The following is a 24340-nucleotide window of genomic DNA, read 5'->3' as shown; positions in this document are numbered from 1 at the left end:
AAGGTACACTTTTGTTGTGGTCGATGAATACACCAGATTTTGTTGGGTGATATTATCAGATCAAAGAGTGATGCAACTGGTGAATTATCTCTCTCATCAAGCGAATTGACTCAATTTTACCAAGAAAGTTTGTCAGTTGCGAAGTGATAACGGTACAGATTCATGAATAAAGAATTGGAGACATTTTGCACTGACACTGGCGTTTCTCAAAACTTTCTCGTCAGCTCGTTCTCCAGAACAAAATGGTGTGGTTGAAAGAAGAATCGCACATTGATTGAAGCTGCCAGAAGTATGTTTCTGAATCTGGTCTTCCCACCTTTTTTGGGCTGAGCTGTGGCAACTGCATGTCACACCACCCAAACCGGTCATTTATTCAAGAGACATAGGAAGACTGCCTATGAAGTCCTCAGGAATCGTAAGCCAATGTTGGATATTTCCATGTATTTGGCTGTCCAGTTTACATTTTAAACGATTCCAGTCATTGGGAAAATTTGATGCAAAAGCTGACGAAGGTGTCTTTTGTGGGGTATCAAATATTAGAAAGGCCTATAGAGTTTATAATTATAGACTCCAAAAGGTACTGAGACAATTCATGTCACGTTCATTAATCAAATGAAGCAATCAACAAAAGACCAACCTTGATTTATCTTCAGTTGTCCCAGTTGATTTGGTGTATCTGATCATGTTCATCATCATTAGTACACCAGAAAATGTTTCCAAACACCAAGTCTTGGAACCATTAAGGTAAAGAAGAACTTCTGTGACACCTCATTCTATCCTTCTATCAGTTTTAACCTACCTGAAACTGTATTGGATATCTGATGTGCTTGCCACAACAACATCAGAACCAGTTCAAGCTTCTCCATTTCTCAAGATATACCTTTGTTTGAAGATAATCATGTTAACTCTTCAGTTGACAATAATGATGATTGAAGTAGTTTGGACTGATTCCTCCTCCTGTTGCTGCAACAGTTGGAGATCGTCAGGTGTCTTGCACTGATTTGTATTACACCAACCTAGTCAATACACTAAATGGACTGCTGCTCATCCCATTGAGCAGATTATTGCAATCCCGATAGTGGGTTTCAGACTAGAAGAGCCACAAGTGATCAATGCTTGAACGTCACCTTCTTATCACTAATTGAACCGAAGAAGATTGACGAGGCTATGGCAGATCCAAGCTGGTTGAGCTATGCAAGAAGAACTCAACCAGTTCGAAAGGAACAGTTTGTGAGCTTGTTCCTTGTCCTCCAGTGGTTAAAGAGAGAACCCATTGGAACGAGGTGGGTCTACCGGAACAGATGGATGAAGATGGCACACGTTGTCAGAACAAAGCTAGATTAGTTGCCAAGGGTTATTGTCACAGAAGTGTTGATTTCGATGAAACTTTTGCTCCAGTTGCAAGACTTGAAGCCATCAAATTTTTTGGCTTATGCTGCTCACTTACAATTCAAGGTTTTCCCAGATGATGTAAAAGTGCGTTCTGAATGCACATTGGAAGAAGCGTGTATGTTACGCAACTCCGGCTTCATAAATGAAAAGCATCCACATGGGTATATAGACTGAACAAAGCTTTATATGGTCTTCGACAAGCCCCAGAGCCTGGTATGATACTCTAACTAACATCTTCTCAAAAATGTTTTCAAGAGGTGCAATAGATAATACCTTGTTCATCTTGAAAGAAAAAGGTGATATCTTGCTGGTACAAATTTATGTTGATGATATTTAATTTGGGTCAACTGATGATGGAAGTGTAAAAGGTTTTCAAAATTATGTCTCAAGAATATGAGATGAGTTTAATGGTGAATTAACATTTTTCTTAGGTTTACAAATTAACAAACCATGGATGGTATTTTTATTAACCAAGAAAAATATTCAGAGATTGTTGAGAAAATACAAATTTGATTCAATCCCATCAAAAACCACCACCTATTTCAGCTCCATTAAATTTGGACTCTGACCCAATGGAAACCAGTGGACCAAAAAGAATATCGTGGAATGGTTGTGTTCACTGATGTATCTAACTGCCAGTCGACAGATATAATGTTTGCAACATGTTTATGTGCCAGATTTCGGCAAATCCAAAAGAATCACACTTGCATGCTGTTAAACGCATTTTCAGGTACCTGAAAGGGTGCCCTAGCCTTGGTCTTTGGTATCCCAAAGGCTCAGGTTAGATCTAATGGTTATTCAGATTCAGATCATGCAGGTTGTAAGATTGATAGAAATCCACAACTGGTGTGTCCATTTCCTAGGGGGAAAACTGGTGAGTTGGACAAGTAAGAGCAGACTTCAGTCTCAATGTCTACTGCTGAGGCAGAATACATTTCTGCGGCCAGTGCTGTGCCCAGATTCTCTGGATCAAAACCAGTTACTTGATTATGGCATGAAATTTACAAGAACCCCCATCTTTTGTGACAACACCAGTGCTATTGCTATATCTCACAACCCAGTGATGCACTCAAAACAAAGCATATTGATATCAGGTATCACTTCATTCGTGATCATGTTATGAAAGGAGTATTGAAATACATTTCATCCCCTGATAACAGTTAGCTGATTTTTTACAAACCTCTTGATGAAAAGACTTTTAAACATCTCATCAGTGAACTGGGTATGTTAATCCTCATTAAACTGAAGAGGCCCTTCAGTTGAGGATGGTCCAGGTGATCCTTGATTGGTTGGAGATTGAACGCCTTGTGTACTCAAGACTAGTCATTGATCAAATGGATCACATTTTTAGGGAAAAAGACTCAAATATTTTTCAAATAAATATGAAAAAATGCAACTGAAGGTCATCATTTGAAACTGGCATCTAAATTTTCTTTTGGTTGCTAGTTTGGTCTTGTCTCAAAATGGTGGTCAGCCAGATTTCATAACGTTTGTTTTACTTGGTGGATACTTGTGACACGTGATGTTACTCGAGTACTAACCTCGCACTCACGAACGTCACCTGACATGTCTTACGTGTCAAGACTTTTGCGAAATGTACTGCACTTTTTATGGGTATTGGTGAAGTTAGTGGGTAATGTGAATACCAGCCGTCGTAGCATTAAATTCTTGTGGAAGTATTAAATATTTTTGAATTCTCAATTTTGGAAAATAACTTTTACAAATTATTTCAAACTTTGGAGACTAAATATCTTTTCGTATATATTTTGGCAATATTTTACTGCCTATATACCCCCCCACCAATATCCCGCTCATTTACTTCTCTCAAAATTCCTTCATTTACTCTTTCAATCATTCACAATTCGAGATCCTTTTCTCTCTTTCTCTTTAAGTCCAAAACCCTAATCTAAATTCACAAATGGCTCCTAAATCTTCTTCTTCTTCATCTCGTTTCCGTGATGTGAATCTACTCACTGCTGAGTACATCCATCACAAAATTTATTCGTGCCACTGGTGCTCCCATAAGCTCTAGCTTATTAACAAATCCAATAATCCATGGCATCTCTTCAAGGGCTCCAGGCCGCTGACTCTCTTATCGGAGAATCCATCCTTTCTTCGATTTCTCCCCTCAGCGATGCCTTCTCTTTGAATCCACACAAGCTATTCCATGATTACTTGTGTGAGTTCTGGTACACTGCCTCTCTTTCTGAGGACTGCTCATCCATCTCCTTTTCTCTAAAGGATGGGTCATTCCCGTGTACCATCACCACTGGAACGTTGAGGAAGCCCTTAACCTCAACTACTGGAGACATAATGAAACTCCAGTGGTGATTTCCTCCAATCCATTTCCGCCAGGTCTTCCTTGATATGGGAAATAGAGATGGTGGAGGGGATGTGTTGAAGACCCACGGGTCCATTACATGAAGGGCTTTCACCATCCTGGAAGTTCTTTATGGTCCACTTGGTGGAAAGTTTGGGAGGGAGTTCTGGTGGATTGGACCAGATAAACTCCTTCCAGCAGAAATGGCGTACTGCCTTTGGAATGGGCTGAGGGTGGATTTTGCAGGCATTTTGTTCAGAAGCCTGGTATTCAAGTTGAAGGTAACAGGGTCCTTGTGTTCCCTTTTCAAGGTTTCTGTCCCTTTGTTTTATTCAGATTCTGGCAGAGACGAGTACAACACACGCAATCCTCGTTCTCTGTGCCAGAACTGTTGAGGAATCTGGACAACCTGGTGTCCACTTCTGATGAAGTCCAGATGTCCCCGAGAATGATTTTTGCATTCTCTAAAACTGATGCACCACAATCTGGTGAATCAGAAAGGCAACTGGGCGGGCCTCAAATAATGAGGGACCCACCGTTCGTCTACTGAAGTTGTAACTGTGGCAGAAGCAGGAGTCCAGGCAGTTCCTAAAGCAAGAAGATCCTCTAAAAGCAGGAGATCAAGATCTGGACTTGCTGCACCTGACCAGTCACAATCTGTGATAGTGGTCTCTGAAGCCGTTGCCGATGATATTGCAACTGAGGATAGAGCAGTTGTGGTTGAGGCACCAGTCACCTCTGTCCAGGGAGAAGATGCTTCGGCAACGGATCCTCAAACTGATGATACCATTGAGGCAACTCAAACTGGTCATCAGGAGTCTGAACAACTTGTTCAGCCACCCCCAACATTTATGGATCTTGGCATAAATGAGGGTGTGTTTCAGCTTGAGTCTTCGGACTCATCTGAGACAGAATCTGACCAGGAAATGGCTGATGCGACTATACTTGATCAGCTCCCTTCTCTCCTTGGTCAACCCCAAGAACCACATGTTTCAGTTTCCCCAACTCATGTACAAAGCTCAGAAATACCTCCAATATTCACCTCTCGCCATCACCTTCTTCTATGGGTGTGCCTAGAAATAGACACATCCTAACCCCACCGTCGCCGTCGTTCACACCTGAGCATTCTCAGCATGAACGACACATTGAATCTCTTCCTTTCATTTCTACAACCCCTCCTCTTCTATCTACTGATGCTACTGCAACTGGAGAACCAGATATTGTCATACCTCGTCCAGTTGCACCTGTAGCTTTTTCAGCTGGTCCAGTGACACCTTCTCCTCCGTCATTGGACAGCCAGTTCGTGTCTTTTCAAACCGATCTCTCGAACCTTCTTGCGAGGGTGGAAGAGATTCAAAAGACACTGGAGAAGAACACCAAGTCCCTCTCCAGGTACCACAAGGATCATCTGCAAAATATTAAAGTGGTTGACCTGGGGATTAACAAGTTCTCTGCTAATGAGGACTTGGTGTTTGGCAAGCTGAACGAGTTAGTGGAATCCTCCAATCAATTAGCAATATCTTTAAGGGAGGCATTCGCACTGACTCAATCTGGAGTCACATCCTCAATATCCAACCTGCTGAACAATACTGTCAGATCTTCAGAGGTTGATATTAAGAATCTGGAAAGGCAGGTGCAAGAGCTGTGTAGCAAACCTGGCCTAGATGTGACAGAGCTTGGGAGTCGGTTGGCCTCTTCAGTGGGTCTCAAGATCGAAGAAACTTTGGCTGCCAGTGAGAGTAACTTGATAGAAAAGGTGATATCTGAGATCACCAAGATTGCAGTGCCCCAGGTCGATCTCACTCCAATTACATCTGAGATTGATCGGTTGAGGTGCAGTCTGGATACGCTGGCTAGCAAAGTGTCTGAACATTCAACTGCCATATCTGATCTGACCACTGAAGTTGGCAAAGGAAGGGCGGTTGAGCCTGACAGTGCTCAGGAAGTCCCTGCAACTGGGCTCTCTTCAGATGATCTCTCCATTCTCAAACAAATTTAAAGAGTCAAGAGCAGACAAGTGGAAATGTAATGACTCATCTCAAGAGATAAATCATCTTTGGAGGACAGTTCGCATGCTTTGTGGAGTCTTCAAAGAGTGTAAGACAATGCAATCATGGCAGCCTCTAGATCGCCTGCCCTCTAGTCATGCTGATTTTGAAGCCATCAGGCAGGGACTAGATGCTGCCAAGGGGAAAGGTCGGTACATGCCCCTCACACTCTTGTGAAGACTTCAAGTAAAGGGAAGGAGATTGTGATGGCTACCAGTACTGAGGCTGGTGAGCAAGGGTTTGAGGTGTTTGATGATGTGGTGGTAGGGAGTGTTGACAAGGGAAAGGCCATTGCTGATGAATCTTTGGAACCAGCCACCGATGCACCAATGTTGGAAACTGGCAATGTCGATTTGTTGCCTCCAGTTACTGAAAGCGAGAGCCAGAAATTAGCAAGAGTGGGATACCTGGTCAAGGAAAGGAAGAAACAAATGAAGGCAAACCAGTTTGAATCAAGAAAAAATCTTCCAACCCCTCTTGTTGATATCACTGATGCTCAACTCCTTGGCTTGACACTTGTTGAATACAAGAAGATCAAAGAAGATCCAAGAATAGTCAATGCACTGAAGGAGATGCTTGAAGTGGAACTGGACAAACACTACCAGGATGATGAGGCTGAACTGGATGCAAAGTGTTTGAATGTATCGGTGGAAAAGGCCAGAGAGATCAGATCTGAAGGGATTCTCAAGAGAACTGAGCAGGTCAAGAAGGCGGTCACCAAAGTGTTGAATCCACCCAAGTCCAAAGGAAGAAAACAAAAGGCCTTACCAAGAGATGCAAATCTGAGGACTTGGGTAGAACCATGTGAACCCACAACAGATGATATTCGAGCTGCTACACAAAAGCTGAGCACGAGCAAAATCAAACTGACAAATGAATCTGAAGCTCGCACATATTTGTCAGATGTACAGCGTCGAAGGCACAATAGAGGCAGGATTACTGATGTTAAGGTTTCAATTAAGCCTGGTGCCAAGCATTTTGTTGTTGAGGTACAATACTTTGGTGGACCTAAAAGGACTACTGAGAACCCGGATGTCAATCAGTATGGTCATTCCGAGCATGTTGAGATGTTGAGGCTGTTGGAGGGGAGGCAGAGGAAGAATAAAGTTGAAAGAGGCTGGGAGTATGTATTGCAAAATCTCATCAAGTTCAAGGAAAACATTGAAGAAAGATTAGGCCTTGATCCTGAGGATACTCAGCCGATTTCATCAGTCTCAAAGAGAAGGAAAACTGGCGAAGGGCCATCTGTTTAAGTTTTCCTTCTAACTATTATCTGCTTGTAATTTTGTGTACTCTCTTGTAATTTATTTGAAATTGTATGTATATACAAATTGCCAGATTGTAACCTACAAGTAAGATATCTGATAAGATCTACAAACACTTAAAACAAATCCAAGACATTTGATGATCTATAAAAATGTCTTGGAAACTTAATAGGTCTTATCAAATTCAAGTATTTCAAACTTAAACTTGTATAGAAACAAGTTTGAAAATACTTGACAATATTTCAGGACAATTAGGGGGAATTTGTTAGGTCCAGTTTTAACTAAACTGGAGCGCTCCAGTGACATCTGGAGAGCATGAGGAATTGTCCGAAATATTAGAAGTCCAGTTGCATTGTACAGGTTTAGCAACTGATGACTTCCTCCAGTTGAGATCAGACGACTAGAATCTGAAGACCTTCCAGTTGAAGTCAAAGACAACAAATGGAAAATAGAGATTGGCAATGGCAGCGAAGCCCAGTTGACAATCTACCAGATCAATCAACTGGAGAATCCTCCAGTGTAAATGCTCTTACAAAGCTTTACACTGATTACGAGGAGGACCTTTTACTCTACATCCTTTTAACCGGACAATGATATTGTCTTTGGATAAAGATACAAAGATGTAGAGTGGTTGAATAAAGTAACCTTTTGTCTTACTTTATTTAACACACACAAAGGATTATTTAAACAATACTTTTGTGTGCTGTCAACCATATTTGTACATCGAAGTTGAGATCCCCATGCTCAATCTTCGACTATAAATAGAGGTCCTTGCACAAGCTGTTTCAATAACTTTGCAAATACATATATTCTGCAATATTGGTGAACTTGTGCAATATTCTCTCAATCGCAAAAAGAAACATTTCACAACTCTAAGTGTTTCGATTGTTTAGGAGAATTTCCAAGTTTAGATCAATTGTAATTCATGGGTTGTTAGGATATTTACATTCTTGTATTGTCTTGGTTCCGCAACAACCTTGTATTTTATTTAAACAGTAATAAATAAAATACACTTGAAAATTACATATTGTCTCACCAGTTTATATGCTCGTCATTTATATTATTGCATGTATTAATATTCTGTCACTTTAATACCTAATTCCAGTTAACCTGGTACACGATCAAACTAAACTGGTCACATCCAGATTAATTGATCGTGTTGCAAAGTTCACTCACCATCGACATAGAGGTGTCTTCAGCACCCATCTAGTAATAGTTGGGACTAATACATTGCACAAACAATTAGCGCCATCCTCAGGACAATCGCTACTCATCACCACAACCTGCATCAAAAAAGGTTAAAATCCAGAAAATTTTGCACCAAAAAAGGTCAAAATCCGGAAAATTTTTCTCATAAAAATCACAAAACGGTCAGATTCCCTGTTTCGATACTCAGATCTCGATAATGTATGCCGGCAAAGATCCTAATAAAGCAAGCATGAAACGAAAAGATCCAGAAGACTCGCAAATCCAGTCAAGAGTTCTATGTTTTCCAGCTTTGGGAGACAAAAAAGCCAGCAAAGATCCGTTAATAATACAAGCACAAATATTCGATATCTCAGTACAAAGAGTATATATCGATAATGGAAGCGAATGCGACATTATTTATGAACATTGCTTCCTGCAATTACCAGAAGCAATAAAGGCAAGAATGACAAACCCTACAGGCCCACTCGCAGGATTCGCCGGAAACCGCGTATGGCCCCTAGGGAAATAGATATCGATGTTACCCTGGGGAACCCTCCGTTTGCACGGACGGAAACCCTAGATTTCACTGTAGTACGAGCACCCTCACCATACAACCTTCTCCTGGGAAGACCAGCAATACAACGAATGGAGATGATACCTTCCACAGTCCACACCATGGTACTATTCCAAACAAAATCAGGCGTTGGAATGATAAAATCAAGTTATGACCATACAAAACAAATTAGTGAGGTCAAAAAATCAAAGGAGGAACCAGAAGAAGTGAAGACACCCAGCCAGAGCGATCAGGCTCAGGATAATGACAAGGTACTCGTGAACCCAGCCTTTCCTGATCAATTAATTACCATAGGGAATGGGCTGCCAGAAGATCTCAAAAAGAAGTTACTCAAATTATTACAACAAAACATCGATATATTCGCATGGGAATACGCGGATATGACAGGGGTCCCCAGGGTGCTCACCCTAGGGGAACAGACCTTTGTTACGGAACACATGTTGAATGAACGAAAAAGCATGGAACCTGTAAAGCAAAATAAAAGAAGTTTATCAAATGACAGAGATGAGGCAACATGCAAGGAAGTAGATGAGCTTGTAAAAGCCGGAATCATAAGAGAAGCCACGTACCCTACGTGGATCACAAACCCAGTAATGGTAAAGAAAGGAGACGGAGGCTGGAGAATGTGTGTAGACTTCACAGATATAAATAAGGCATGTCCAAAAGACTGTTATCCACTACCAGAAATAGACTGGAAAGTTGAATCTTTAGCAGAACATAAATGGAAGGGAAAATGATTAATCAACCTAATTGGCGTGCCTAAGATATGCCTAAGACCTTAAGAATTTGACATGTGGATTCCACTAATTTTCTTTCTTAATCTTGCCCCCTGATTTTTCCACATGTCACCATCTTACAATTAGGCACATCTTTAGGTACACCAATTAGGTTGATTTATCATTATCCAAATGGAAGTGCTTCCTAGATGCCTATAAAGGATACCATCAAATACAAATGGCTAAAGAAGATGAAGCAAAGGAACATTTTGCTACACAAAGATGCCATTTGGGCTAAAAAATGCAGGAGAAACCTATCAACGACTCGTAGACAAAGCTTTCCACAAGCAAATCGGGAGAAACCTAGAGGTCTACGTAGATGACATGGTCATCAAAAGCAGAACGGAGGAAGAACTACTTGCAAACATTCAAGAAACCTTCGAAACACTGCGAAAGATAAAAATGAAGCTCAACCCCAAAAAATGCTCTTTTGGAATGGAGGCTAGGAAGTTCCTAGGGTACTATATCTCGGATAGGGGAATCCAAGCAAACCCATCTAAGGTAAACAAGATACTCGAACTACCAGCTCCAAAGACAGTAAAAGAGGTACAAAGCCTAAACGGCAAACTCGCAGCACTAAGTCGCTTTTTCTCAAAAGGAGCGGATAGGCAATTGCCATTTTTCAAAACACTAAAGAACTGCGGGGCCAAAAAAGGATTCGAATGGACAAAGGAGGCTGACGAAGCATTTGAACAAATGAAAAAGCACATAGCAGAACTCCCCTCCTTGATATCCCCAAGGAAAGGAGAGACCCTTTACATATATCTCGCAGCCTCCGCCGAATGCGTAAGCACAGTCCTATTAACAGAAAGGGACAGGAAACAAATGCCAATCTACTTCGTAAGCAGGATACTGCAAGGAGCAGAAGCAAACTACCCAGAGATGGAGAAGCTTGTGTTAGCACTTGTTCACGCAGCAAGAAGACTACGCAGGTACTTCCAAGGGCATCCAATTGTGGTACTCTCAGACAAACCGCTGAGACAAATTTTAACAAAACCAAAAAAATCTGGAAGAGTGGCAAAATGGGCAATCGAGCTTGGAGCATATGATATCGAGTATAGGGCAAGGCACGCAGTCAAAGGACAGATCCTAGCAGACTTCATTACCGAAATAAGGGAAACAGGAAATTCAGTAACTCACTCCACGACACTCACAGTGACTGGGGAAGCAGACTTTGAAACCTGGGAATTATACACTGACGGAGCATCAAGTTCAGAAGGCTGCGGGGCTGGAATACGCCTAGTAAGCCCAGATAAGCAAGAATACACATATGCCCTAAGATTCGAGTTCGAAACAACAAACAATGAAGCAGAATACGAGGCATTGATAGCAGGATTGGACCTGGCCAAAGACATGAAAATCAGAAGTATCAAAGCTTTCGTGGACTCCCAGCTCGTAGCCAACCAAGTAAAAGGTGAATACGAAGCCAAGGGAGAGATCATAAGGCTATATTTGGGAAAAACAAAGGAATTAATTGAGCAATTTGAAAGCTTCGACATCGAGCACATACGAAGAAATCAAAACAAAAAAGCCGATGCTCTAAGCAAGCTAGCCTCGTTAACATTTGAACACCTGGGGAAGAAAGTACTAATAAAGGTCCTGAAAGAAAGATCCATATACGAAAAGCGAGTGCATGATTTAGTTAGAGAAAAAGGAAAAAACTGGATGACACCGATAATTGAATATTTGGTGAGCGGAATATTCCCAGAAGATGAAAGCGAAGCAAGAAAAATAAGAATCAAAGCTCCACAATACAAGTTGATGGAGGGGAACCTTTACAAAAAGGCATTTGTGACCCCATGGTTACGCTGTGTGGGACCCAAACAGGCAGAAACAATAATTTTTGAAATTCATGAAGGAATCTGCGGACTACACGCAGGACCCAGGTCAGTGGCGACAAAAGCGCTACGCCTAGGGTATTTTTGGCCATCAATGCACAGAGATGCAGCCAAGCTTTTGCACAATTGTGAAGCATGTCAACTGCACGCAAACGTTCCCAGGCTACCAAAGCAAGATATGACATCGGTAACATCTGCATGGCCATTTACAAAGTGGGGAATTGACATAGTGGGGCCACTACCAAAAGCACCAGGAAAGGTAAAGTTTCTAATTGTGGCTATTGATTATTTCACAAAATGGGTAGAAGCAAAACCTGTGGCAACAATAAATGGAAAAACAATTGAGAATTTCGTCTGGGAATATAGAATATACCGATTCGGGTTACCACAAATGATAGTCTCGGATAATGGAAAACAATTTGCGGAGGGTACATTCACAGAAATGTGTCAAAGGCGAAACATAAAGCAATCCTTCACATCAGTATATCACCCATAAGGGAATGGACAAGTAGAAGCAATCAACAAACAGATTGTGAAAGGCATGGAAAAAAGGTTGGGACGTAGCCATAGTGGCTGGGTGGATGAATTACCATTGGTACTCTGGGCACATCGTATAACACCCAAGCAAAGCAATGGGGAAACCCCATTCTCCCTAGCCTTTGGATCAGAAGCAGTCTTACCTGCGGAAATACAAGTCTCCACATGTCGAACGACAAACGTCAATGAAGAAGACAATAACACAGAAATACGTATAAACCTCGACCTCTTAGAGGAAAGAAGGGAAATTGCTTCAATAAGAGAGGCTGCGTATAAGCAAAGAATTGAGAAATATTACAACAAAAAAGTTCACCCAGACAGCTTCAAAGTCGGTGATTACGTCCTCAGGCTCAACAGCGCAAGCCAGGTAGAATACCTGGGGAAAATGGGGCCAACGTGGGAAGGACCATACAAAGTCGATAAAGTCATTGGAAATGGTGCGTACAAGCTTTCAACGACAGATGGCAACCCCGTCGACAGGACATGGAACGCAACAAATCTGCGTAAGTTTTATTGTTAAACAAATATATATATATATATATATATATATATATATATCTAATATATATGTATATGCATAAATAAAAAGAGAAAAGGAGAGAAGATCTTCAACTCTTATGTGCAAATAAATACTTTATTGTTGAACAAGAGAAAAGGAGAGAAGATCTCTAACTCTTACAAAATATCCTATTAAAGTACACTATTAAAGAATGGTGGGGACGCCTACCGGACTAATACAAGGACGGGTTACAAACCCTCCAGTGTACAAAAATTATGATTCATGGTGAAGAAGGATCGCAACCTCACACACATAATTTCGAAAAGCCAAAAAAGGCAAAGCATATTATAATAAAGTCATGACTATAACAGAATGCATGCCCAAAAACGCCAAACAAGGCAATGGCATTTCAAAATCATACTCTTATGATTTTATCAAAGCATATGCCTGACTGCTAAAAAAGCAAGTGCATACAACAAAATCCTGAAAAAAGGTACATATGAGTGAAAGAGGAAAAAGGCAAATATTGTAACTCCCACAATGATATAGGGTACGATACAACATGAGTACGATTGGGCAACGTGTTGTTTTGTGATGCGTACTAGATGAACAATGTGTTATATTGTGACAAGTACAATGTGATGAATCTATGATGAGCATAATGTGATTAATGTGTACATTGATGTGGAGTTGATTGTTGATTGTGACTTGGATTGTTGTTGTTAATTGGTGTTAATTGATGATTTAGGGCAAAATGAAGTTATGGCGTTAACTTGATGTAATATTGTGGCAATCCTAAAAGAGCTTGATCAACTATTTTATGGTTACCCGGTGTTATAACAAGTTAATGACATCATGGATTGCACATGTTGGTTTAGAGTACAATAAGGAACCGATATGCTTAATGGGAGTTTGATGGGTGGAGGGTTAACCGCTGGTACACCCTGTATACATACCCGGACAATAACTAGAGAGCACATCAATTTCGGATTATACTTTAAACCACTTGTTTAGTTGCTTGCTTGCTTGTGTTGAACATGGGTTTTGGTTTTGATAATGGGTAACTATTATGAAATGGGCATGAGAAATTGGTAGACAATTGTCGTAAACTTGGTAGGATGGCATGATAGATAATGATCCCCTTAGAACACTAGTACTCTTGCCTTAGCGTAATGATAAGTATTTTGTATATTATGCCGACATGGAAGCGTTAACTACTTGTGTGACTAACATGTGAACATTTTGAGGCTAACTATCGGGTCAACGTGTTGCTTGCCTTATAGATAATGGTGGGACCAAGAAGGAGTACGACTAACCATAGAGATGAGCCGGATTTGGCAACCGTGATAGCCCAAGCGGTGGCAAATGCCATACCTACTATCGTGGCACAAGTCACGTCAAGCCTTCAAGGAAACAACGAAGTAAGTGAGGCTAGGGTAAGTATGGGTGATGAAGGTATGCTAAGTGGGTCGTCAACTAAAAGAAAGTATGTCGGGGAACCTAGCGGGAAGAAGAAAATTGGTAGGTTTGACTCTAGATGTGCTAGTAAGGGAAAGACGTTTACGGCATCTGAGCCGGCAAGAAAGGAGTATTTGGGTCCTTTTCCTAAGTGCGGAAGGTGATCCCGACACCATGCTTTGATATCTCCTTGTGGGGTATGCTTTAATTGTAATAAGAAGGGGCACTTTGCCAGGGAGTGTAGGAAACTGAGGACGGCTCTCTTGAACGCAATTCCTCTCCAAGCCGTCCCTCCTCAAGCAAATCACTCTCGGGGTAATTGTTTTATGTGTGGTAGCCCTGATCACTATAAAAATGCTTGTCCTAGATGGGCCCCTCGTAATCAACTCCAAGTTGCCACCCCTATCCAAGACCACGACCAACAAAGCCGCCAAGTGCAACCTCGAGGACAAGCCTTGGCGAGAGATGCAAATGAAGCCCACGATGAGTTAAAGGCGGCGCCAGGTACATTCCTTCTTTCTGACCACCACGACGCGATGTTAGTCGATTCTAGGGTCGGTTATGGCCATACTTCTTTTACTTGACTCTGTTGATTTACAAATTCCTTTTCGTATGCCTGGATTTGAATATTGATCTTTAAATGATTGGTGATGTGGGAGATAGGTTTAGTTGAATTGCTTGATGATGGTAGTTAACTTTAAACGATATCAACTTCTCTTCGGTAGTTATGTCTCTCGACATTGGAAACTTTGACATTATTTCAAGAATGGATGTATGATGGTGAGTAGTGTGATTAGTGATTGCGACAAAGAGTTGATTGGTAGTATCCTCGTCAGACGATAAGATTCTTAGGGTCCAACGCGAAATATCCGATATATCTAACTCCGAGCCTTTAGTATTGTCGTCCCAAAGGTAAACAAATTAAGAACGTTACTAATATTGGTGATTCTTCCGATATCTTCAGCATGACTTACCGGGATTTCTTCCATCTCAGCAATTAGACCTCTGTATTTCTTGAATCCCTTAACGTCGCACCTGTAACTAGAGCTCTTATAGGTTTGTCGTAATCAAAAAGCCAGAAGTGGAAACATAACTCAATTTGCTCCAAGGAAAAAGGGGTTATATTCGTCGTAACTAACCGCCGTGGGGAAACTTCTATTTTATGGTAAAAGAGAAAGACGGGCCGATTAGAATGTGTATAGATTACTGAGAGTTGAATGAGCTTATGGCAAAGGGACGGTGCCCACTTTCCAGCATAGATGACTCGTTCGATCAAATCCAAGGTGCCAAGTATTCTCGAACATTGATCTTCACTCGAGTTATCATCGATTCCGAGCACATGAGGAAGACATTCCAAGAACGGTGTTCCATACTATGTAGGGACATTTTGAATCCCCCATTTCGCCTTGTGGGTTGATTAATGCACCAGCGGTATTCATAGATTTGAGGAACCAGGCGTGTCGACCATAAGTGAATAAGTTCTCCCAGATTTTATTGATGACAGCCTCGTTCACTCGAAAATGAAAGAAGAATATATTAAGCATGTGCACAAAGTGCTAGAACTAACTAGAAAGATAAAGTTGTATGCGAAATTCTCCAATTACAAATTGTGGCAGAAGGAAGTCCACTCTCTTGGTGACGTGATGACAAGGATAACATTCATGTGGGTCCACGCAAGATAGAGGGGGTCAAGAATTGGCAAGTTAAGTATGAGAAAAAGAGGCGATAGTTTAAACTTTTTTGGTGACTATGATAAGAAAAAGATCAAGCCGAGGCGATCAAGAGTAAGGTGCCTCACAGTAGGACAATACATTGTGACGGGCCCAATTGAAACTTAAATGCAACTACATCACTGGAAAACTTTGGTAGTGAAGAGGTAGACGATGTGGGGCAACAATTTGATTCTAAGGAAGAAAATGGACCATGATTAGTTGAGAGGCTCTAGGTTCCCATTTCAATATAATCTAAGAAAATCCCTTATGGATGAAGGCCACAAACCAGCTTATCTGGTCGATCCCGGGTCAGATAAGGCAAACTTCAATTTAAAGAAATCTGCTAGAAGCCAGGCAAGAAGCATGATGTAGCTAAAATAAGTGAGGGAGTGTCTCGCTTGATTACAAATTTAGGTCGACCGTAAGTAGCCACCCGGATTGATGGTGCAACATGTGAAACGAGAATGAAAATGGGAACGAATTGCAATGAACTTCAACAAGAAATTACCGAAAGAATGAAATGGTCGAGATATGAACTGGGTGATTGTAAATTGATTAGCGAAGTCGGACTACTTTTGACCATCCATGAAACCGATTAGCCTGACGCCTCGACGTTGTTATACTTAAAAGGGATGGTGTCTAAGCATGGAGTTCCGGTTTCTATCACCTTCGATAGAGATGCCGGGATAACTCAAAATTCTTGGAGGGCCTTTCAACAAGCATTGGGTACTCAAAGTACAATACTCCATCCCCAAACTGATGAGCAAGAGAATTCGCAAACCCAATGAGTTGTGATTAAACCGCAAATGGACAAGAGAAGGAACGACACGAACGCTAGTAGAGTAGGCGGGAGCATACGCTATTGAAATCAGTGGAAGTTAGGGAAAGCTCATTTACCGATGATTGGACTCTTGTACAATATTAAATATCATGTGAGTGATAAAGTTACACCGTTATAGCACCTTATGATCGAAGGTGTTGTTTTCCCTATTTTGAGCCGTTAATAGCAAAGTAAATAACCGGAGCCAATTTCCTCAAATCAAAAAAGGCACACTGAGCTGAAGTGAGTCCCTCAAAGGCGTAGGGTATGTTATACTTGTAAGAAGGGCATAAGTGTTTGACGGACCCCACCCTTCACATGTCGATGAAAAAGAAAGATGACCATAACCGAACCTAGTTGAAGAACCGATAGCACTTTAGTTAGTAAGGCCAAGAAATTTAAGAACAAGCGATACACGATCTTAAATATTGTTGAAAAGAAAACTTCTTCCTTGCTAAAACTGGCAGTCTTTTATTACCAGCGCTCGTAATTTTTGGGCACCCTTTCGGTAAATTAAATCTGTTCTATCTCTTCAAGTATATTGTGAACAAATAACATAATCTCACTAATTTCATATACAGGGAAAGCTATAGATTTGTGCACCACTGCAACTAATTTTGTGCTTGTGGATAGACCTATATATTATACCTTATGTTGGTTACCCAAAGGTTTACAATGCGCTAACTTTTTGAAGCGATAACCTTTCTCAGATACAGGCGTACGTTGGACTCTATAAATGAAGCTTTGTCCGATTTAGCAAGAGTGAAGGATGAAGCCAAGACAGTTTTTTAGCTTTTTCAGAAAAGGATGCAAGACACTTGAAACTTGAATTAATTAATTGTTTCCACCATTCTTTTGTTCTTATTCTTGTCCGTTAAATGCTTTTGTATATTGAAGACTTGACACGACGGAAGTTTACCATATCTGCTGAAGATATATGCAAAGTGAACAACGAGGAAAGCCAAGGACACTCACTCTAATTACTACTCCGGTTGGTTTAAAAAGTTAATTAGAATGAGATCTTCCAGATAACGCGTCTTAACAACTCTGGTATCTCCAACACCGGCTTTAGGTTACGTATCTTCGTGTTTGAATTACAAAGATGATTCTTGATATTATTTACTATACGGTATAGTCTATACCATTTATGCCACACACAAAAGACCAATAAGAATACAGAGGATTTGGAATTGGAGAAAAAGAAATTTATCAAAATCACATAGTATGTATATTTTCACTAATATTGATGTATATATATGTAGATCCCAGATGTTTGCAAGGATTGGGTTTAATTAACAACAAGATTAAACTACTTAGACATTATAAAGTAAAGAACACAATTGTTTAATCGGCTGTATATTAATTAAACCGTGAATACATGATTGGTTTTACAACAAAATAAAAGAGAAAATCTTGTTAAGTTTTTCGACACACCAAAAACTTAACAATTACAAAGAGAGAAAAACTAATACACACTAAGTGTTTTGTGGACACACCAACAAGAATGCGGCTAGGTCAAATGATTCTTTATATAGGCAAAGGAAAGAATCACATGACAACTCAATAGATGTTGACACCTCAAGGTTGTCAACCATCTATTGGTGGATCTCCCAGATCTGCAGGGTTCTCTGTCTTCATCTTGTTTGTTTCCAAATCCGGTATGAAAGAGAAACACCCAAGTACTGTTTTGGTACATGATCACATGTCTTCAATCTTCTTGATCAACACGTGTCTTGGGACCAATATTCTTATCTTCATTTTCTCGCTAATTTCTGACTTACAAAAACTAGACCATGAGTCATCGAACTTATCTTTAACTTGAAGATAATATTGATCGCTGAGAGATCGCTGACGAAGCCGCTCGCTGATAAAGAGACTCGTTGAGTCTCTCAGCGAATCCATGACTCAACAATATACATCTTTGACAAATTGTTTGACTCGCTATTCAAAATATTAACACAAATATCCCTTGACTTATTAGTATATTACATATCAACCCAAACTAAAAAATAAAACTAGTATAATGTAACACCCACTATTCCCATTTATTTACAAGTAAAGACGACGTGTACATTATTAGTATCGGTTACAGGTTCCATCTGGTATACCGTTCAATTATCAGGAGATTAATAAAAATGATTATATTTCGCGAGTGAATAAAGTACCATTTATCTTTATTTTTTTGACATTTTTTTTTCTGTGTTGAAAATTAAAACTCTCGAAAAATTCTTTATTAACCACTTAACAAATGTGAAAAGTGGGGCTTAAAATCAAACTCATGTGATTTTTTCAAAAGTCAAAAACCTTACCGTTATACTACCAACTTCATATGGCTTATAGTTTTATAAATAATACTTTAAAAGTTTTCAAAGTTAAAAGTTTTATTCGATGATTTGATTTTTGAGAAATAGTCTATTAAATTAACATTGTTTGTTTGTGTGTAAATTTCCCATATATTGAACTTAAACTGGAAGCTAATTAATAAAAGCATCTATACGAGTAATTTTTATGAATATCCGAATATTAAAGAATTAATGAAGATGGTTGTTCAAAAATAAAAATGAGGATGAGCACCCGGCGGCCTAGAATCATTGACTTCAACTTTTAGCCCATGATAACAAGTCTAATATCTTAGCACTGAGCTAGCATGCCAAATCGAACGGGATGTGCTGTTCTAAAAAATGGAAAGAGTTACTATATGATATCTAAATTTTACTTTATATAATATACTAATTAAATTAGACGGTACTAATTTAAAAAAAAATGCAACCTACATTATTAAAAAAACTGAAAAACCTATATTGAAGTTAAGTACATATTACATACCACATACATTACTGATTTAGACGGTCATAATGGTCAATTATATCAACTAAAATAAGGAGACTATACTCCACGTTCTCGGTTATTCTAACTCACCTCCACATCATTTTTCACAGTTTCTCAAACATTTGTTCTCTCCAACGTTACACACCAAACCTTACTAGTAAACTCGACCAGCAACCTAACTCAGCTCACAATCGCAATTTGACATAACATAACATGGATAAAGTAATAAAAAAAAAATTGATGCCCCACAAATTTCAAGAACTCATATATTCTTTGATTTTTAGTTTGGAAAAAGTTGAAGAACGAGTGATTTAAGGGAGAATCCAAAAGAATTTGAAGACCGGTGACCATAACACTGGATATAATGGAAAAAGTTCAACTGATGTTCTAAATACCAGACTTAAGTCCAACATCCAACTAGCAGAAAAGGTGGAAGCCACATAAGCTAAAGCCGATGTTGGGGATATCGGATTTGTGTGAGTTGGATAAGTCCGGTGTCTCCAACACCATTCTTTCCATGTTTGCAAATTTTATTTAACAAAATATCATAAACACGAAACCCATAAAATATGTTACTTCCCATACAAACTTTTCACATTCAACGGACATATGCTTTCTTTTCTCTCCATTCATTTTTAGTCGTCGGATAATATTACTCTTCAAATCTAACTATCTATTAAAGGAACATACCCTATTTTTTCAATCAGCTTATTTGGCAAATTATTAGCCCATATCCACCTTTTTAATTTCCCCTTATTTATATAATAATCTTCTGTTTATACTTATTTTACATATTATTCCCCTAATTTACATACAAGTCTCCAGCGTATACTTATTTTACATATACATATTAAAAGATTAAAAACTAGAAGTTACAAAAACAAACCTACCACACTATCTCCCCAAAATCGCTGGCATCGTGTTTTATTTTTTATTTTATGACCAAAGTTTGAATCTTCTTCAAATCTTTTTTATCATTTTCTTTTTCAAATCTTTTAATTAACTATCGAGAATATATAATGATTGTCAAAAAAAACCCCTACTATTGTTTAAAAAAAGATGGAATCAAGAGGTATTGTTTTCCTTTTTTTTCTCAGTTTTTTTAGTACACATTTTGTATATTAATTTTGCTTTAAATATATATTTTTAATGTTATATAAAGTTTGATGAAAGTTATAACAATAAAAACACTTTTAAAACTTTCATAAGTATCACTTCTAACTTAAGCAAAATTATTTAAAGTTAAAGTTAAAAGATTATATTTTGAAAATATAAAATATGACATTTTTAATGAAACGAAAGAAGTATTATCTATCCTCTAATTAATATCGGTGGGGTTTGTACTTTAGAATACAAACCAGTGGATCAACTTTTGAAAACATCCTATTTTACTTTGCAAATATTTGAAACCAAAAGTGATGCAGCGAGGAAAAAAGGATAAATAATTGAACCTGTTGATTCTAAGAATATTCAGGAACAACCCTTCCAAACTATCGTTGATTCAAGAAAGAATACCGATAATCATGGAAAATTCACACACACTCGTGTATAGGGAGGAAAATATGAAATTTCATATATAAAAAACTCAAAAATTGATTTTACAAAACATCTCGCACCCTATTTATATTAATCCTAACATCATTTAAATAGGAAATAAATCAATATATAATTATTCTAATAAATTAAAAAGATAACTTAATAAAATCATAAAAATAGAAGATTACGTTACACATCAAAAAGTTAACATTTAGCTGGTTCAAAGGTCATCTAAACCCATGTTAATACGATGAAGCCCGTGTAAACACGGGACATAATCTAGTAAAAAGTAGAAAAAAAGTTTTGATATTCGAGATATTGAGTTAGGTTTGGGCCTTGGGGTGATAGTCTAATAGAACTCAAGTTTACTTATCAATTATCATACCTTATTACCTTGGGCCCAAAACTCTACCAAAAACCCCTAATCCTCATTTTCATTCAATCATTTCACATCTATCCCTCTCTCAACCGGACCTCCTTGGCGATTCGCAGATACACTCCATCAACTACTCCTAATCTTTATTAATATTCCTTTTATCTTAAATTAGTTTGGTATATGGTATTATTTAATCCTTGAAAAAATTATATAATCTTCTTGTTTTGTTTTTTACCCATCCATATAAATCATAAAAAAAATACCCAAATTAGGTTACATAACGTACAAATTAAACATTATCTCATCTTAATAAAAGAGTTTAAAACGAGGGCTTATTGTTAATTAATACTAGTAGATCCAAGATTGGAAAGTGTAAACAGTTTTAAATTGTTTGATTTTAGGTGTAGCCAGCAGCAACTCAACAAGTCATAGATTATTATTATTATTATTGTGACCTTAAGGCTTAAACTTTTGAATATTCGTTATATTGATTTTGTTTAGCTAGAGCATTGAAGAAGGCTTGAAATAAAAAAAAAAACTTAAGAATTGTATAATACTGTTAGAGGGTTGAAGAAGGCTTTGTAAATAGAATTGCAAGCCCCGAAAATAGGGGAGATTTCTGTCTGCGTCACTGTGTGTTATATACTCCATGTATAAATAATTTGAGTTTTCCTTTTTTTTTCTTTTTTTTTTTTTTGTAGCAGATGGATTTAATGAGGACGCTACCCCTTCTTCGTCTTGCTAACTCCCGTAACTTGTATTCTCCCTCTCCTCTCTCTTTTCTTTCTCTTGTTTTTATTTTACTATTTTCATGCATATAAACATATATGTACATATTTAAACATTACCTACTTCAGTGTGCGTGTCAGCGGCGTAAGTATATATATATATATATATATTCATTCAAATTCCACAAATCACACACAAGACACAACACCATATTCCAACTCCTCTAGCTACTTGGCTTTTTTGTCCAGGCCAAGCTTTAATAGCAACAAAGGCTTGGTTGGGCCTAGTCCGCTTGGTTGGTCTTGCATTAAAGAATAAATTTGAAAAGTATCGTAGTTTTAATGCTTTGTGCTCTGTGAAGTTATGCTGTTTTGGGTAGCTTTGCCAAGGACCTCAATTTTCTATGAAGTTATGTTGTTTTGCTCTCTAGCTATTTAGCCGCTTGTTAATAATGCAATCTTCAACCATCTTCAAGGTTGCCTAATGGTTAACATCTTCAAGGAAATGGTCACGAGATATTCCCGTTAGAACTCATACGTATGACTGTAAGAGTCAATACTCTTATTCCCTAGGTAACCTGAATTAGGAAGCCTCACCCTTAAACTGGGTTAATAGCAGCTAGATTTTTATCCAAATTTGAAAATATGTTGATCTTATCTTAGGGCCTGTTTGGCTTAGCTTACTAAGGCAACTTGTTGGCTTTATAACAAGTTTTTCCTTTCATCCAAACAGTGTATCATATTAAGTTGATTTTTAAAAGCCAAAGATGTGAAGCTTTTAAAATTGGCTTATATGCCTTAGTAATTAACTAAGCTAAAGCCAAACAGGCCCTTGAAGTTAAATATATATGCTGCAGCCCGATGCAGTTGCAGGTAAACTTGCTGCTAAATACAGAGTAAGTTTATAGCCCTATTGAAATTGCATATTTCAGAATAATCTAATTTGAATCTCGACGACATATGTATAGCCTCCCTTCCACAACTCTCGAACAGGTTGGGGAAGGAATTGTAGTTTTTTACACTGTTTCCTCATATCACAAAAATTGAGTTGCCCAACATACCCCAACAATATATGAATCAATTGATAATGTATATATTTTTTGTTCATTTGTTATTTGAAATTTTTGGTATTGCCTTAGTGGTTCTTACTACTCTTGCAAATGTGTAGTGCTCTTTCCAGATTTTCAAAACACCTTCCACGATACAAGGTCAAAGTTCGCCCCCCTTGTGGCATGAGTCCAGATAAACGAGAATGCCGTGAAAGGTGGTTCAATGCTGTTTTAGATTTTTGTGACATTGATCGTTCAAAGTTGGAGATGCATACGGTTAACGATGAATTTATGGTGTTTTCTGCGCCTATGGGTGGACTTACTGCAAAAGAACTAGGAAAGCTGGATGCATGTGTATCTGCAAGAAAAATAAAACCAACGATGTTTTAAAGAATAAGTTTGATAAGCTTTGTAGCTTAATCGGCTCTCTATCTTCAACCAAGATCTTGCTGTAATGGAAGTCATGATGATTTATGCCCTATGATGTTATGGCTATTATTAGTAGAGCTTTAAGGATTGTGCTTTGATTTGTTGTTTAAATAATACTTCAGTAGTTTCATTTTCATCCTAGTCTTAATGCTTTGCGCTCATTAAGCTATGTTGTTTTGGGTAGCTTAGGGACCTTAATTTTCTCAATATTGTGGTTTATTTTATGTAAGGTTAGTTATTTAGCTGCTTGTTTATAATGCAATTTTGAACCATCTTCAAGGTTGCCTAATGGTTTACATCTTCAAGGAAATGGTTAAGAGTCAATACTCTTATCCTCTAGGTAATCTGAATTAGGGAAGCCTCAAACTTGGTTAATAGCAGCAATTTTTATCCAAATTTGAAAATATGTTGATCTAGCCTTAGGGCCTGTTTGACTTAGCTTAATGGGGCAATTTGTTGGCTTTATAATAAGTTTTTCCTTTCATCCAAATGGCGTTTCATATTAAGCTGATTTTTAAAAGCCAAAGATGCGGAGCTTATTAAGATTGGCTTTATTAGCCTTAGTAACTACTAGCATGGTGTCCGCGCGTTGCAGTAGAATCATCAAAAAGCGGTTGTTAAATGTGGCGGTTCGTGGATATGACCGATTACGAAAGCGGCGACTGGGTTATCTGTTTTTTAGGATGTGTGTGTTTTTGTTTGTGAATATGTGTGATGTGTGGGTTTTTTGTTTGTGTGGAAGGATAATTTTGAAATTTCAAGGATAAGGTAAGGGTATTTTGGAAGAAAAAAAAGCTTAAGCCAAACACACCAGTTAAATATATATGCTGTAGATGCAGTATATATGTTGCAATAAACTTGGTAGATATATATATATATATATATATATATATATATATATATATATATATATATATATATATATATATATGGAAAAGTGAAGGTGTGAGACAGCACCACCTAACT

The 24340-nt window shown here is 38.4% G+C and overlaps 2 protein-coding genes across 2 annotated transcripts in view; both read left to right on the top strand.

The window, feature by feature from the left end:
- Positions 1 to 24340, top strand: part of LOC122590454 (probable glutathione S-transferase) — a 96677-nt gene that overhangs the window by 29980 nt on the left and 42357 nt on the right. The window lies entirely within an intron of this gene.
- LOC122592037 lies at positions 9786 to 11897 on the top strand. The gene is made up of 2 exons (XM_043764250.1): positions 9786 to 10495; positions 10577 to 11897. Exons 1-2 carry the CDS (start codon positions 9786 to 9788, stop codon positions 11895 to 11897), a joined length of 2031 nt encoding a protein of 676 aa, XP_043620185.1.

The sequence above is a fragment of the Erigeron canadensis genome, chromosome 3, assembly GCF_010389155.1.
Source record: "Erigeron canadensis isolate Cc75 chromosome 3, C_canadensis_v1, whole genome shotgun sequence".
In the NCBI taxonomy this organism is placed as follows: domain Eukaryota; kingdom Viridiplantae; phylum Streptophyta; class Magnoliopsida; order Asterales; family Asteraceae; genus Erigeron; species Erigeron canadensis.
This window is presented reverse-complemented; position numbering and strand designations above follow the sequence as displayed.

Bases quoted from the DNA above. Each gene is read 5' to 3' on its own strand.
- LOC122592037 (XM_043764250.1), top strand. From the start codon at position 9,786: ATGCCATTTGGGCTAAAAAATGCAGGAGAAACCTATCAACGACTCGTA. The intron at 10,496-10,576 runs GTACTTCCAAGG...AAAATCTGGAAG, and splicing joins GCAGCAAGAAGACTACGCAG to AGTGGCAAAATGGGCAATCG.